This window comes from Suncus etruscus, chromosome 13, assembly GCF_024139225.1.
Source record: "Suncus etruscus isolate mSunEtr1 chromosome 13, mSunEtr1.pri.cur, whole genome shotgun sequence".
NCBI lineage: Eukaryota > Metazoa > Chordata > Mammalia > Eulipotyphla > Soricidae > Suncus > Suncus etruscus.
The window spans coordinates 30,685,801-30,699,278 of NC_064860.1; the positions used below are offsets into that span (position 1 = coordinate 30,685,801).

At 33.6% G+C, this 13,478-nt stretch overlaps 1 protein-coding gene across 1 annotated transcript in view; it reads right to left on the reverse strand.

Annotated features, from left to right (window-relative positions):
- Window positions 1-13,478, reverse strand: part of STXBP5L (syntaxin binding protein 5L) — a 323,518-nt gene that overhangs the window by 116,458 nt on the left and 193,582 nt on the right. The window contains exons 15-16 of the mRNA XM_049785948.1: window positions 12,060-12,100; window positions 6,740-6,957 (exon numbers count right to left, since the gene is read on the reverse strand). Of these exons, the coding sequence (XP_049641905.1) occupies window positions 6,740-6,957; window positions 12,060-12,100 (259 nt within the window). The remainder of the gene's footprint in view (window positions 1-6,739; window positions 6,958-12,059; window positions 12,101-13,478) is intronic.

Genomic DNA, 13,478 nt, shown 5'->3' on the forward strand with positions numbered 1-13,478 from the left:
GACCATCTGTATGTCTTCTGTGAAAAACTCTCTTTAGTTCTGCGGCCCTTTATAAATCATATCTATTTTAAAATTTAGTTGTATAAATTGCATATTTTTGAAAGTAACTCTATTATATGATGTGTTTATCTTCTTTCAGTTAACAGGTTGCCCTTCTCTTCTGTGGTTTTCTTCTCAGTGAAGAATATTCTGTAGTACAAAAATCTTTAAGTACAAATAATATGTAGTACTGCATGTTTATTATTGCTTTTGTTGCTTTTCCATTAGAATGTATAAAGTATAGTTAAGACTAATGTCAAGAAACTTAACACCTATGTTTTATTCAAGAAATTATATAATTTTGAATCTCAAGACTTTCGTGTGGATTAAATTGATTTTGTATTCAGTATGATATAAGTCCAGTTTCATTCTCTTGCATGTGATTGTTTAGTTTTCCCAACTAAAGAAAATAGAGCTGGAGTGATAATAGAGTGATAATAGTAGGTGGTAGAACTGCTTGAGGCTGATCTGGATTCAATCTGTGACACCACATATGGTCTTCATAGTCTGTCAGGAGTGATACCTAAGTGCTAGGAGTAACCCCAAGCACCAAAAAAGTGTGGGCCTCCCAAAATAAAACAAAACAAGTTGTTAAAGATACTATCTTCTTCTTCATGTATAGTTTTTATATTTTATCATAAACTAGATAATAAATTAGAAAATAAACTGTATTTTACTCACATGTGTTTTTATATGAAGAGACTAAGACAGCGATGATATAGGAAGGTAGCATAGTGATTACTATAGTTTTCTAAATCTGAATGTGAATGCATAACTAAAGAGTTTTTTCTTTCTAGAGATAACTTGACTATATGGGAAAATTTCAGGATTTTTTCTCTTATTCCTACAAAAATGCCATCTTAATTTTGATAGGGACTTTATTGCCTCTGTAGATTACCTTAGGTAATATATACACCTAAAATATTAATTATTTCAATCTAACAGGCATGAAATAATTTTTTAGCTTGCTCCAGGGTAGGTTCATATAAAACCCTGATGATGAGGAAACAGCAATAACTTGCTCTAACGGCAGGTTTCCCTGCCTTGCCACCTGAAATGAAATCGGAAGATGCTCCATGACACCCAGCCTCAACTTAGGATCTGTGTAAAAATCAAGATCTCTAATTACAGAAGCCTGACTTTGACAACTGCAACTGAGTAGAACTTTTCCTAGGACCAGAAAGAAAGACCTTGGGGTTGGACAATTAGTATGCCCGGAGCCCAGAGCCTGTAGTGGGTCTTATGACAGTATGCTTCATGGGTAGAGATACCCTGTAGGCCAAGGGTATTTCCTTTTTAATTTTCCCAATGCTTGCTGCACCTATGTAAAAAGAAAAAAAGCCTGCTACACCCACCCCTTTTAATATTTTATTTATATATTCTAGATAGGGGCTCCCACTTTTTACATAGAACCTTAGAACATGAATCACTTTGTTTTATCTCATATTTCTACGTCTTTCTACAAATTCAGAGAAGAAGAAAAAAGTGGATGGGACTCAGGAGCCAAGTGGTCTCAGGTGCATTGAATGAGGAAAAAATGGTCAGATTCAAATATCCAAGCCAAAGTCAATGACAATAAAATCAAGAGACCCAAACTATAACAAGCTAAACAAAAATTAACCTGTTATACTCAGGGAGCTAAGGGTGAGAGGGTGTGGGATGCATGCTGGGAACTCTAGTGGAAGGTCAACATTGGTGATGGGAATGGTCCTTCTTCAATATTACTATGTGCCTGAAATAAAGCTGTGAAGGATTTGTAATTCACAGTGGTTTCAATAAAAAATATTATAAAGAAAAAAGTGACAAGATTGGACATTCTTGTCTTCTTCCTTATATTAAAAAGAAAGGATTCAACTCTCAACCATTGAGTATAACATTAGCTTGTCATACATGACCACTACTATGATTAAGTAAAATCCCTCTTTATCCACTTTGTTGAGTTTTAATCACATAGATGTTGAATTTTATCAATGCTTATTCTACATGTATTGAAATGTGTTTATGTCCTATCTTTTATTGTTGTTTCATGTCACATTAATTTACAAATATGATACTATGCTTGGATCCCTAGAATAAATCCTATTTGATTTTAGTTACTGATCTTTTTGATATATGATTTAAATTTGTTGACCAATATTTTGTTGAAAAATTTTCAATGATGTTCATTAGGGATATTGGCTAATAATTTTATCTTCTGTGTTGTTATGGTCTGGTTTGATATTAGGGCAATGCTGGCTTAATAAATGAGTTTTTAAGTATTTCTTCTTTGAAAATAATAGACAAAGAATGATTTCTTTAATAGTGGGACAAAGATGCTCAGACTGGTCAAAAGCAAGGACTAAAGGCAATACAACAGAAGGACTTCTCTACAAATAGAGTTGGTGGTGGTAGGGGCATTTGTAAAGGAGTGATATTAGGGTCCTTGGCAGAGACAAATGGGTGGAGGATGTGGTGTTGTGGGAAATCGTCATTAACAGTTTTAAACCACAGAACCTCAACTAAACAAATTAAAAAATAAATTAAAATTAATATATTTAAAAAGTGTTTTTCAAAATTTTAAAGTATACTCTAATAACTTTAATTATAATTCTTAAACATTATTAAATGTTTCCCTAGTCAAGTTTCATATTCCCAGAAATTTGGAGGAAATAGATTTCTGCTAATTGGTCTATTGAGACTCAATTTTTCCTAAATAGTATTGAAAGACTTTACAATTCTAATAATTTGTCCATTCATAGATTGTCCACTTTATTGATATTTGATTGTTCATAGTAGTTTCATATAAAGCACTGCATTTCTTTTATGCTATTTGTAATTTTGATTTTTAAAATTGTATGTGTCCTATTTTTCTCAGTGGGCATAGATTAAAATTTTATAAATGTTTATTCTTTTAAGCAACTGTCTTTTAGCATCACTAGTGAATTTTTATATTGTCTTTTTAGTCCATATTTTATTACTTTCTTTTTAGCATTTATGTTTCATTTCTCCTAACTTTCTTTTTCTTTTTCTTTTTTGGATCAGACCCGGCAGTGCTCAGGGGGTACTCCTGGCTCTACGCTCAGAAATCGCTCCTGGCAGGCACTGGGTATCATATGGGATGCCGGCATTTGAACCATCGTCCTTCTGCATGCAAGGCAAATGCTTTACATACATGCTATCTCACCAGCCCCATTTCTCCTAACTTTCAGCCTCACATGTTCTTCATTTTGTTTCTCCCAGTACAGTACTTTTCTTGTTTGTAGAATTATGTCACTATAAACTTGTGTCTACAACTCATTATGCTATATATTTTGGTATGACAGATTTTTATTTTTGTTTTGGGGCCATACTTTGTGGCACTCAGTGATTACTTCTAGCTCTGCATTCAGAAATCACTCATGGCAGGCTCAGAAGACCCTAATGGGATATCGGGATCTAATCCAGGTTGGCCACATGCAAGGCAAGCACTCTACCTACCCATTGTTCTATCACTCTGGCATAGATATGACAGATTTCTTTATTAATCTGTCTTAATTTGAAGGTTTTTGAGGGTTTGTTTTTTTTTTTTTTTTTTGGTTTTTGGGCCACACCTAGTGATGCTCAGGGGTTACTCCTGGCTATGTGCTCAGAAATCATTCCTGGCTTAGGGGACCATATGGGACACTGCGGGATTTAACTGTGTTTGTCCTAGGTTAGCACATGCAAGGCAAATGCCCTACCACTTGTGCCACCTCTCTGGCCCCTCAAGTTGAATTTTTAATTCCTTTGATTTCCATATAAGAAATATATGTAAAAGGATATAATAAATATAATCTAGGGTCAAGAGTAATATATATCTCTCCTTTCATATTCTGCATTCCCTTGTTCTATTATTCTATATACCACAGATAAGTGAGATCACTCAGTTTTTGTACTTCTGACTCATTTAAGATAATATCCTAGTGAATTGCATGACTTTATTATACCTTGCACCTCATAGTATTCTATTCTATTGTGTATATATACTACCTTATTTTTTTGGTCACACCCAGTGGTGCTCATGGATTACTCTGATTGGCTCTGCACTCAGAAGTCACTCCTGGCAGGTTCGGTGGACCATATGGGATGCTGGGGTTTGAACCACTACCAGTCCTAAGTCGGCTGCATGCAAGGCAAATGCCTTACCCCTGTGCTATCGCTCCAGTTCCTAATGTGTATATATACTACATCTTGATTATTAACTCTTTTATTGTTGTACACTAAGGATTCCATAGCCTAGGTATCGTGTTAATTGCTATATTGAATAATGATGTATATAAGTTCTTTTCAATAAAATTTTTTTGTGTGTGTTCTGAGTAGATGCAAAGATGAGCTGGGTCATATACTAGCTCTGTTCCTACGTTTCTGAGATTATGTTCACACTATTTTCAAGAGAGTTGGAACCAGGCAATATCCTCACTGTTGAAATTAAAGTTCATTTTTCACCACATTCCTGTCAACACAGATCACCTCTATTTTTTTATATGTGCTATTCTCACTTGTATGAAATAACATCTTACAATTGTGTTTATTTGTATTTCTGTTATAGTAAATGATGAGGATTACTTCTTATATTTCTAAGACGTTCAGTATTATTCAGAAAAGTATCTATTATTTAATCTCACTATTTTTTATAGAATTTTCAGGGTTATTTGTTGATCTTTGAGAATGTTTTTAGATATTTAATATTAACTCTTAATCTAATGAGCTATGTGTAAATATTATCTCCCTCTCCCAACTAGTATGGAATCTTATTTTATTATTTTTTAATGTGTAGGCCACATCTGGAAATGCTCAGACTTTATTTTTGACTCTGCACTCAGGGATCATCATTCCTGGTGATGCTCAGGAGACCATAAAGGATGCTACGGATGGAACCCGGTTCAGTCACATGCAAGGCAAACCCTACACAATGTGCTATCATTCCCACACTGGGAGTCTTTTAATTTTAGCCTATATTTTTTTAGAAATGCATACACTTTTAATTTTATATACCATTTGTTTTTGATGTATTTGACAATGAAATATCATTGAAAACACCCATGAGATCCCAAATGTTGGCTATATTTTACTCAGTGTATTTTGGGGGGGGGCGGTGTTTGGGCAACACCCGGCAGTGCTCAGGTGGTACTCCTAGCTGTCTGCTCAGAAATAGCTCCTGGCAGGCCTGGGGACCATATGGGACACCGGGATTCGAACCAACCACCTTTGTCCTGGATCGGCTGCTTGCAAGACAAAAGCCACTGTGCTATCTCTCCAGGCCCTATTTTATGGATTTTTGATTTAAAGTTCTTTATTTATTTTTCTTCCTTTTATTTAAACACCGTGGCTACAAAGTTGTTCATGATTTGAGTTTCAGAATTACAATGTATATACCACCCTTAGCAAGTATATTTCCCAAAACCAATTTCCTCAATTTCTCTCCCAACCTCCTCTCTCTCTCTCTCTCTCTCTCTCTCTCTCTCTCTCTCTCTCTCTCTCTCTCTGTCTCTCTCTCCCCCCCCTCTCTCTCTCCCTCTCCCTCCCTCCATCCCTCCCTCACCTTTAGATACAGTATACTACTGAGGAAATACCATACCATGCCTATCAGTTCTGTCTAGCATGATCAATTCCAATGATAATGTTTTTCTGTGGGCCAAGAACTCTAATTACAGAAAACTGACTTTGACAAAAGTGACTGAACAGAACTTCTGGGACCATAAAGAAAGACCTTGGGGTTGGACAACTAACATGTCCAGAGCCTGTAGTTGGTCTTATGACAGTATGCTTCATGAGTAGAGACACCCTGTATCTCTTAGGCCAAGAAAATGTTCTTTTTAGTTTTCCCAAAGTTTACTGCACCTATGCAAAACAAACAAACAAACAAAACACTTGCCACATTTTCCCATTCCCCTTTTTTTTCTTTTAATTTTATTTATATCTTCTAAATAGGGCCTTTTTCATAGAACCTTAAAACTTCAATCACTTTGTTCTACCTCATATTTCTATATCTTTCTACAAATTGAGAAAAGAAAGAAAAGTGGATGGGACCCAGGGGCAAGTGGTAGCAATAGCATTGAGTAAAAAATATAAAAATAAAAAAAGGCCAGAGAGATAGCACAGCAGTAGGGCATTTGCCTTGCCTGTAGCTGATCCAGAGCAGACAGTGGTTCAAATCCCAGGATCCCATATGGCCCCCGGAGCCTGCCAGGAGCGATTTCTGAGCACAGAGCCAGGGGTATCTCTTAGTGCAAATGGGGTACCCCAAAACAAAACAACAAAGAATGAGATCCAAACTATAGCAAAAATATTTAAAGCTAAAAAAAATATGTACCTGTTATATATTTTGTTCCTTTTATTTAAACACCATGGCTACCTCAACTACATAGTAGTTGAGGGGGCTAAGGATGGATAGCAGTGGTAGGGCATTTGCCTTACATGAAGCCTACCCAGGACAATTGGGCTCGATTCCTGGTATCCCATATAGTCCCCAGAGATTGCCAGGAGTAATTTCTGAGTGCAGATCCAGGAGTAATCCCTGAGCATCTTCAGGCGTGGCCCCAACACCAATAAATTAGTAAATAAATAAACTGTTTAAAATCTTATTAATTGGTTTACTAACCACATATTGCAGTTTTGACGGCTTAACATCACACAATGTAATAGACAATTTTATAATTGCTTTCTTTTAACAACTATAAGTGTGAAAGTTAAACTGACTTACCACTATTTCTGTTGTAATTTCATGTTTGCTGAATTTATAAATTATGACATATGCAGAGACTCCTGATACACAGAATATTCTGCTCTCTGGACACCAGTAAATCATCTGAATGGCATATGGATCTTCATCTACAATTTCACATGTTTGTTTTCCTTCTCCTGCCTTCTGTTTTTCAAACACTTTTGAAGTTTTTAACTTGTACAGCATCTGCAAAGTTACTATAAGATATTAAAGCACTGTTATATTCTAATTTAGACTTAATTATTAGATTATTTGAAGGTTTATTTATTTTTACAAAGTAAATCTAAATAGGCAAAATAAATTACATCTAACATTACATTCTAATATTAGTACAACTTAGAGAGAAACTCCAAGGAAAATATGAATATTTGTTGGACATACATAGATCAGTGAAAATGCATGTCCTTTTTATATTCAGTGTCTCACATTATGCTCAGAAAAGTTTTATAAAGTGAGAATATTAAACTTTATTTACTGAAAAATGCTATGATTCACATAATTTATAAAAGAAATACTAAAACTAATTATCTTCTTATCAAGGTAACCTCATTTTTCAGTTTTCCTCCTTGCTTGTTAGATGTGAGGTTGATGCTATTTGTATAGTTTATTTATTCCCCACATTTCAGTTATAAATTACATATTCCTTCAGACAAGAAAATGTGTGATATAGCAGTAACAGTATTGTAAATCTAGTAATCTATCATTTTTATATAAAGAATATTTTTCAAAAGGTGTTGAGAATACAATCATTTAAAATTCTATAAAATTATGGGATTGTTCATTGTTTTCATATATATTGTTTAATAAATATCTTATGTATTTGACACCTGGATGATTACATTTCCTTAATAAAATTTCTAATACTATGAAGGAATTTAAGAATCTTTAGAAAATTCTGAAGGTCTAAAAGTCCCAGCCTTAAGTATATAATTTGAATCTGATCTAAAAATATTAGACAAATCTAACTTAAAATAAATTAATTATTAACAAATTAAAGCTCCTAAAAAGTGTCAATTTCATAAAATAAAGACAAACATCTCCAATTAATACTCAAAATACAAAATTAAATCTAATGAGTAAGCCTAGATTTTTCAATTATAGAATATATATTTTAAAAAACTGAATAAAACTTTGGGGCAGGCGAGGTGGCGCTAGAGGTAAGGTGACTGCCTTGCAAGCGCTAGCCAAGGAAAGGACCACGGTTCGATCCCCCGGCGTCCCATATGGTCCCCCCAAGCCAGGGGCAATTTCTGAGCGCATAGCCAGGAGTAACCCCTGAGCATCTAACGGGTGTGGCCCCCCCAAAAAAAAACAAAAAAAAAACCAAAAAAACAAAAAAAAAAACTTCAAGATCACTTAGTGGCATAATATAAATTTTTTTTGGGGGGGTCACACCCAGCAGCGCTCAGGGGTTAACTCCTGGCTCTACGCTCAGAAATCGCCCCCGGCAGGATCGGGGGACCATATGGGATGCCGGGATTCGAACCACCATCCTTTTGCATGGAAGGCAAATGCCTTACCGCTGTGCTATCTCTCTGGCCCCCATAATATACATTTTAATCTTTTGAATTTTGATAAGTATAATTTGATTACACAAAGGAATATTTTGATGTAATAAATACTGATAATACTTGCAGGTAGGCAGTTTTAGAGAGGAGCAATATGTCTGCAATCTACAGTGAACTTATTAGAAAAAACTATATACCTCCAGAAGAATCTAAAAATCGTAAGAACATGATAGAATCTCAAGAATACCAGTCTTTTGCACTGTTAAAACATACAGATTAACTTTCATGTAAGGAGAGAATACTGGGTCAAAACAATTGAAAGAAATTATATATAACCCTCTCCAAAAGTCTTATTTTTCTACTCTGGAGAGAACTGTGTTCTCTTTTAAATACATTATCTCTCTCTCCTCTTCCTTCACATTTCTCTACATGAATTTAAATAAGCTACTTTAATCCACTTAGAAAGGAAAAGCATGCATATTTATATCTTTGTGGCTACTCCCAGGATTGTTTGGAGTTATGCCTCCATGGGGAGAGGGGCATATGACACCACAACGAGGGTCAAACTTAGGACCTCATACATACCAGGCATGTATTTTATCCCATTGAACTATGTATCTAGCATATTTAGGTGTGTGTGTGTGTGTGTGTGTGTGTGTGTGTGTTAGAAAAGAAGTCAGAGTAATAGAGCAAGGAAGAGATAAGTTCTTTTTCCTGGGTGTTTTGTTTGTTTTTGGGCCTACCCAGAGATGGTCAGGGATTACTCCTGGCTCTGCATTCAGGAATCACTCCTTGTGGGCATGTGGGACCAAATGATAAGCTGGGGAGGATGCCAGGGAATGAACCCAGGTCAGTCATGTGCAAGGCAAACTTTTTATCATCTGTACTATTGCTCCGGCTCTGGAATATGTTTTGATATGAGAAATAAATTGTATTAGGTCTTATAGTCTTGTTTCTGAAATAATGGAATAAAAACTGATGATTTTTTTTCATGAAACACAGTAATGGTAAAAAGAATGTTGCAAATATGATAAGCCCTTAATTAGCTGATTTTTAGTTAACTCACTAGGTTCCTCATTAATAAGCCTCATATAACCAGTTGAGCTATTCTGTTGTGGAAAAGAACCCTTCCTAAAGTCAGGATACTTCCTTGCTGAGCTTGGAACTAGTGAGTTAGCATGTACGAGTTATAAAGTCCCCCAAAAGAATTCTGTCAGTAATCACAAGGGCTTGCAAAAAAAAACCCTGAGCCTTCAAGTTCAACCCTAGGGGCTGGAGAAACAGTACAAGTAAGACACTTGCCTTGCACTTAGTCAACTCAAGTTTGATACTCAGCACTCAGTACAGTCCTCAAGCCCCACCAGGAGTGACCCCTGAGCACTTCTGGATTATGGCACCATCCAAAAAAATTGTAAAACCTAATTAACACTCTGATTGCAATCTTAAAATCCTGAAATTCAAACCTGGCAAACTCTACAAATTCCTAACACAGAGAAACTTGAATCAATTATATGGGAGCTGTTTTTTAAGCTTTTAAATTGTGGAAATTTATTACCATATAATTAAAACTAATCACATAATAATGTAAAGCTATTATTCAAATTCTTTATAACCTTATTTTTTGTACTGAGCAATATTCCACAAAACTATGTGGTATTTCTTTAAGCCATCAAGCTATAATTTTATTTCAGTAGAAATATTTAACATGTACAAACCTTGGAAGCATGTTTTTGAAGTGTAAACAATAATATTTAAAAGTTTATTTATTAAAATATTATCAAGCATATTTAGAGGTGATCACACTTAAATAATTAAGTCATAGAGTAGAGCACCTTCACACAGTTTAGATAATAATACTTTGACATGGATAAAATCAAACTAGTTTTAGTTATTGAAAATAATTTTTCCTGAAAAACTTAATTGTGCATAAATTTTTTTCCAAAAAATTTGTTGTCTTTCTCCCTTCAGCTTATTTAACTCAGCATAATAGATACTATGTACATCCACATAGAGAAAAATTTTCCAGAATAGTCTTGCTCATCTATGCGTTTTAAGAAAAATTAAGGAAATTATTGTAATAATCCCCAGAGACAATAGAGATGTGGGCCAAAAGAACTGGATCACAATATGAAGATCACCACAAAGTGTGTGGTGCAGTTAGGGAAATAACTACACTAACAACTATCATGACAATCTTACTGAATGAGAGAAGTAGAATGCCTATCTAGAATACAAGCAAGGGTTGGGAAGGATTGGGGGCATTGGTGGTGGGAATGTTGCACTGGTGAAGGGGGTGATTCTGATTATGACTGAAACACAACTATGATCATGCTTGTAATTATGGTGCATAAATAAATATTATATATATATACATATATATATAAATTTTGTTGTCTTTTGGAATTTCCTTCTGAACAAATAATTGTTCCTTATTCTGTGAAATCAGTTAATGGTTTGAATATTTTATTTATCTTATTTGGTTCCTGTGTAAAGTATTCTAAATTATAGGCTAATAGTATTTAGCTACCTATGATTTTCTCTTTATCATATTTTTACTCACAAATTATTCATTTATAAAGTTTCAAAAATAACTTTTTAATGTTAATTTTAAACTATTTTCTTCACTCAGGTTTTCTGATATTATAAAATTCAAATACCAATAATATTTTATTTCCAAAAGATATAACTATATCTTTCTGGTTACTCATATTCAGAAACTTAAAAAATAATTGTTCATTATGTTTCTCTTTGATTACTGATTATCAAAATTTTAACTATCTTCTAAAACACATATTACATGTTATCTATTAAAATGTTTCCTGGATCTAGCTGGCTCAAATAAGTCTCTCATTTCTGATATAGCAATAGCAATTAGATTGCATCATATCATTTGTTCTACAGTAACATTAAGCTTACTCATATAATTCTTTAGAAAATTGAAGTTTTAGTCACCTGAAAAGATAGTAGGATTCAAATCTTAAATATATGTAAATACCTTTTAACACTGAGTAGAAGTAACAATTTTATTAGTCTAATTATATAATTTTTAAAAACTTAAAAATTTATGGTTGTCAAATCATTTTTTACAATTCTCATAAGACCTAATAGAATAAACTTAATTAAGTAAAGGCAATCAAAACAAAAGTGCTTTTCTAAAACTACACAATTAGGAGGTAAAAAATTTTTCTTGAATAGATTTTCCACTGTATCTTTTTTTTTTTTTTTTGGTTTTTGGGCCACACCCGGTAATGCTCAGGGGTTACTCCTGGCTATGTGCGCAGAAGTTGCTCCTGGCTTGGGGGACCATATGGGACACCGGGGGATAGAATCGCGGTCCATCCAAGGCTAGCGCAGGCAAGGCAGGCACCTTACCTTTAGCGCCATCGCCCGGCCCCTTTCCACTGTATCTTGCTGCTTACATATATAGTTGGTTGCTAATAAAAGTGACTGGTTTGTATTATGAAAAAAGTATTTCAAAGATAAATTTTAAACTATTAATAATACAAAAATAAATTTACTAAAAATATTCATATATATATACATATATATATATTCACTACATTTGGCAGGGGTGGGGTTTTTAAGCCATTCCCATCTGTACCTATAGGTGGTGCTCAAGATGATGCTTGGGGAGCATTTGAGCAGCCAAACAGGCCTTCTCAGCTGTACTCTTTCCAGCCCAACTCTAGCTGTCAATTTTTATCTTATAAATAATATTGTCCAAACCAAAACAAAAAAAAGACTAAATATAACCAACTATATCTATAATAAAAGAGAATCTTAAAACTTACTTGCAGAAGCATCCCAAAATTTTACTGATCCATCTGCATGGCTAGATAAGAAATAAGTCAACATTAAAGTGTTTAAAAAAATTATAACATTAAAAAGTTATAACATTAAATATATTTAAGATTTGATTAAAACCTATGCCAATAAAAACTGGTGTATACTTAATATTTTCTAAGTTCAAACAAGTTTATTTCAAGATAATATACCAACATCAAAATTTGTTGAATGGAAATAATTACTTTTATTGTAAGATTTTTATATGTAATAGTTAGCAATGAAAACTTGCACATAAAAAATAAACAATATATTTAATATAAGATTATTAACTATCAGTTAAAAATTCTTGAGTTAACTTTTATTATATTAAAAATTTTGAAATAAATATCACCATATAATTAAACTTAAGCTTTAACATAGAAAAAAGGAACCCTTTAAACCTATTTTGAATTGCATTAGATTTGATAATAACATAAGGGTACCATGTCCTAAATAACATTGCCTTTTATCTTAAATAACATTTAAGAAATTATTTATAAAATATAGTGGATAGGACATTTGATAGTACTTTTTATGAGGTTAGCTTTATCATATTAATAACAAATTAAAGCATTATAAGAAAAACTTACAATATTCCCCATGCACAGGCATAAAAAGTGCTAGCAAATAAACTTAAGTCATATATAGAAAATAAAGACTATGGGTAAGTAATTTATCCCAGAAATGCAAGACTAGTTAGGCCGAAAAAAATAAATTACCATATTGCAATTCATAACACTATTTTAACAATTTTAAAGTATTAAAACTCAGTTATTTTTAAACTACATTCACAGTGTTGTATTTATATCAAGTTCTGAACATGTCATCTGTAATAAAAACTCCAATATACATTAAATACTTTGTGTATTCCCATCTACCATCTATTGTACTTGACTTTATACCAGAAGTTGGTCTCCAATTTTTTCATATCCTCTTTCCCACTCATTAAAACCTGTTTTTTAAACTATAGCCACCATGGGGCCAGAGTGATATAATATAGCTGGTAGGGTGCTTGCTTGCACCCAGTCCAATCAGGTTTGATCCTTGGCACCACATATGGTCCTGTGTCTGCCAGAAGTGATGCCTGAATGCAAAGCCAGGAATAAGCCCAGTGAACCAACGGGTGGTTCAAAACCAAAATAAATAAACTATAGCCATCCTATTGTATATGAAGTAGCACATATCATTGCTACTTGATTCTGCATTACTTTAATGAATAATTATGCTATCAACTTTTTCTATTTGTGTGTTATGGCTACTTAGTTTTTTAAAAATTAATTCTAGCCCTTTCTCCACTTTAAAAATTGGATTGTCATTTTGATTTTGAGCTGTAGGAAATTTTTTACTAGCTCAATTCTTATACATAATTAAAACATTTCTTCACA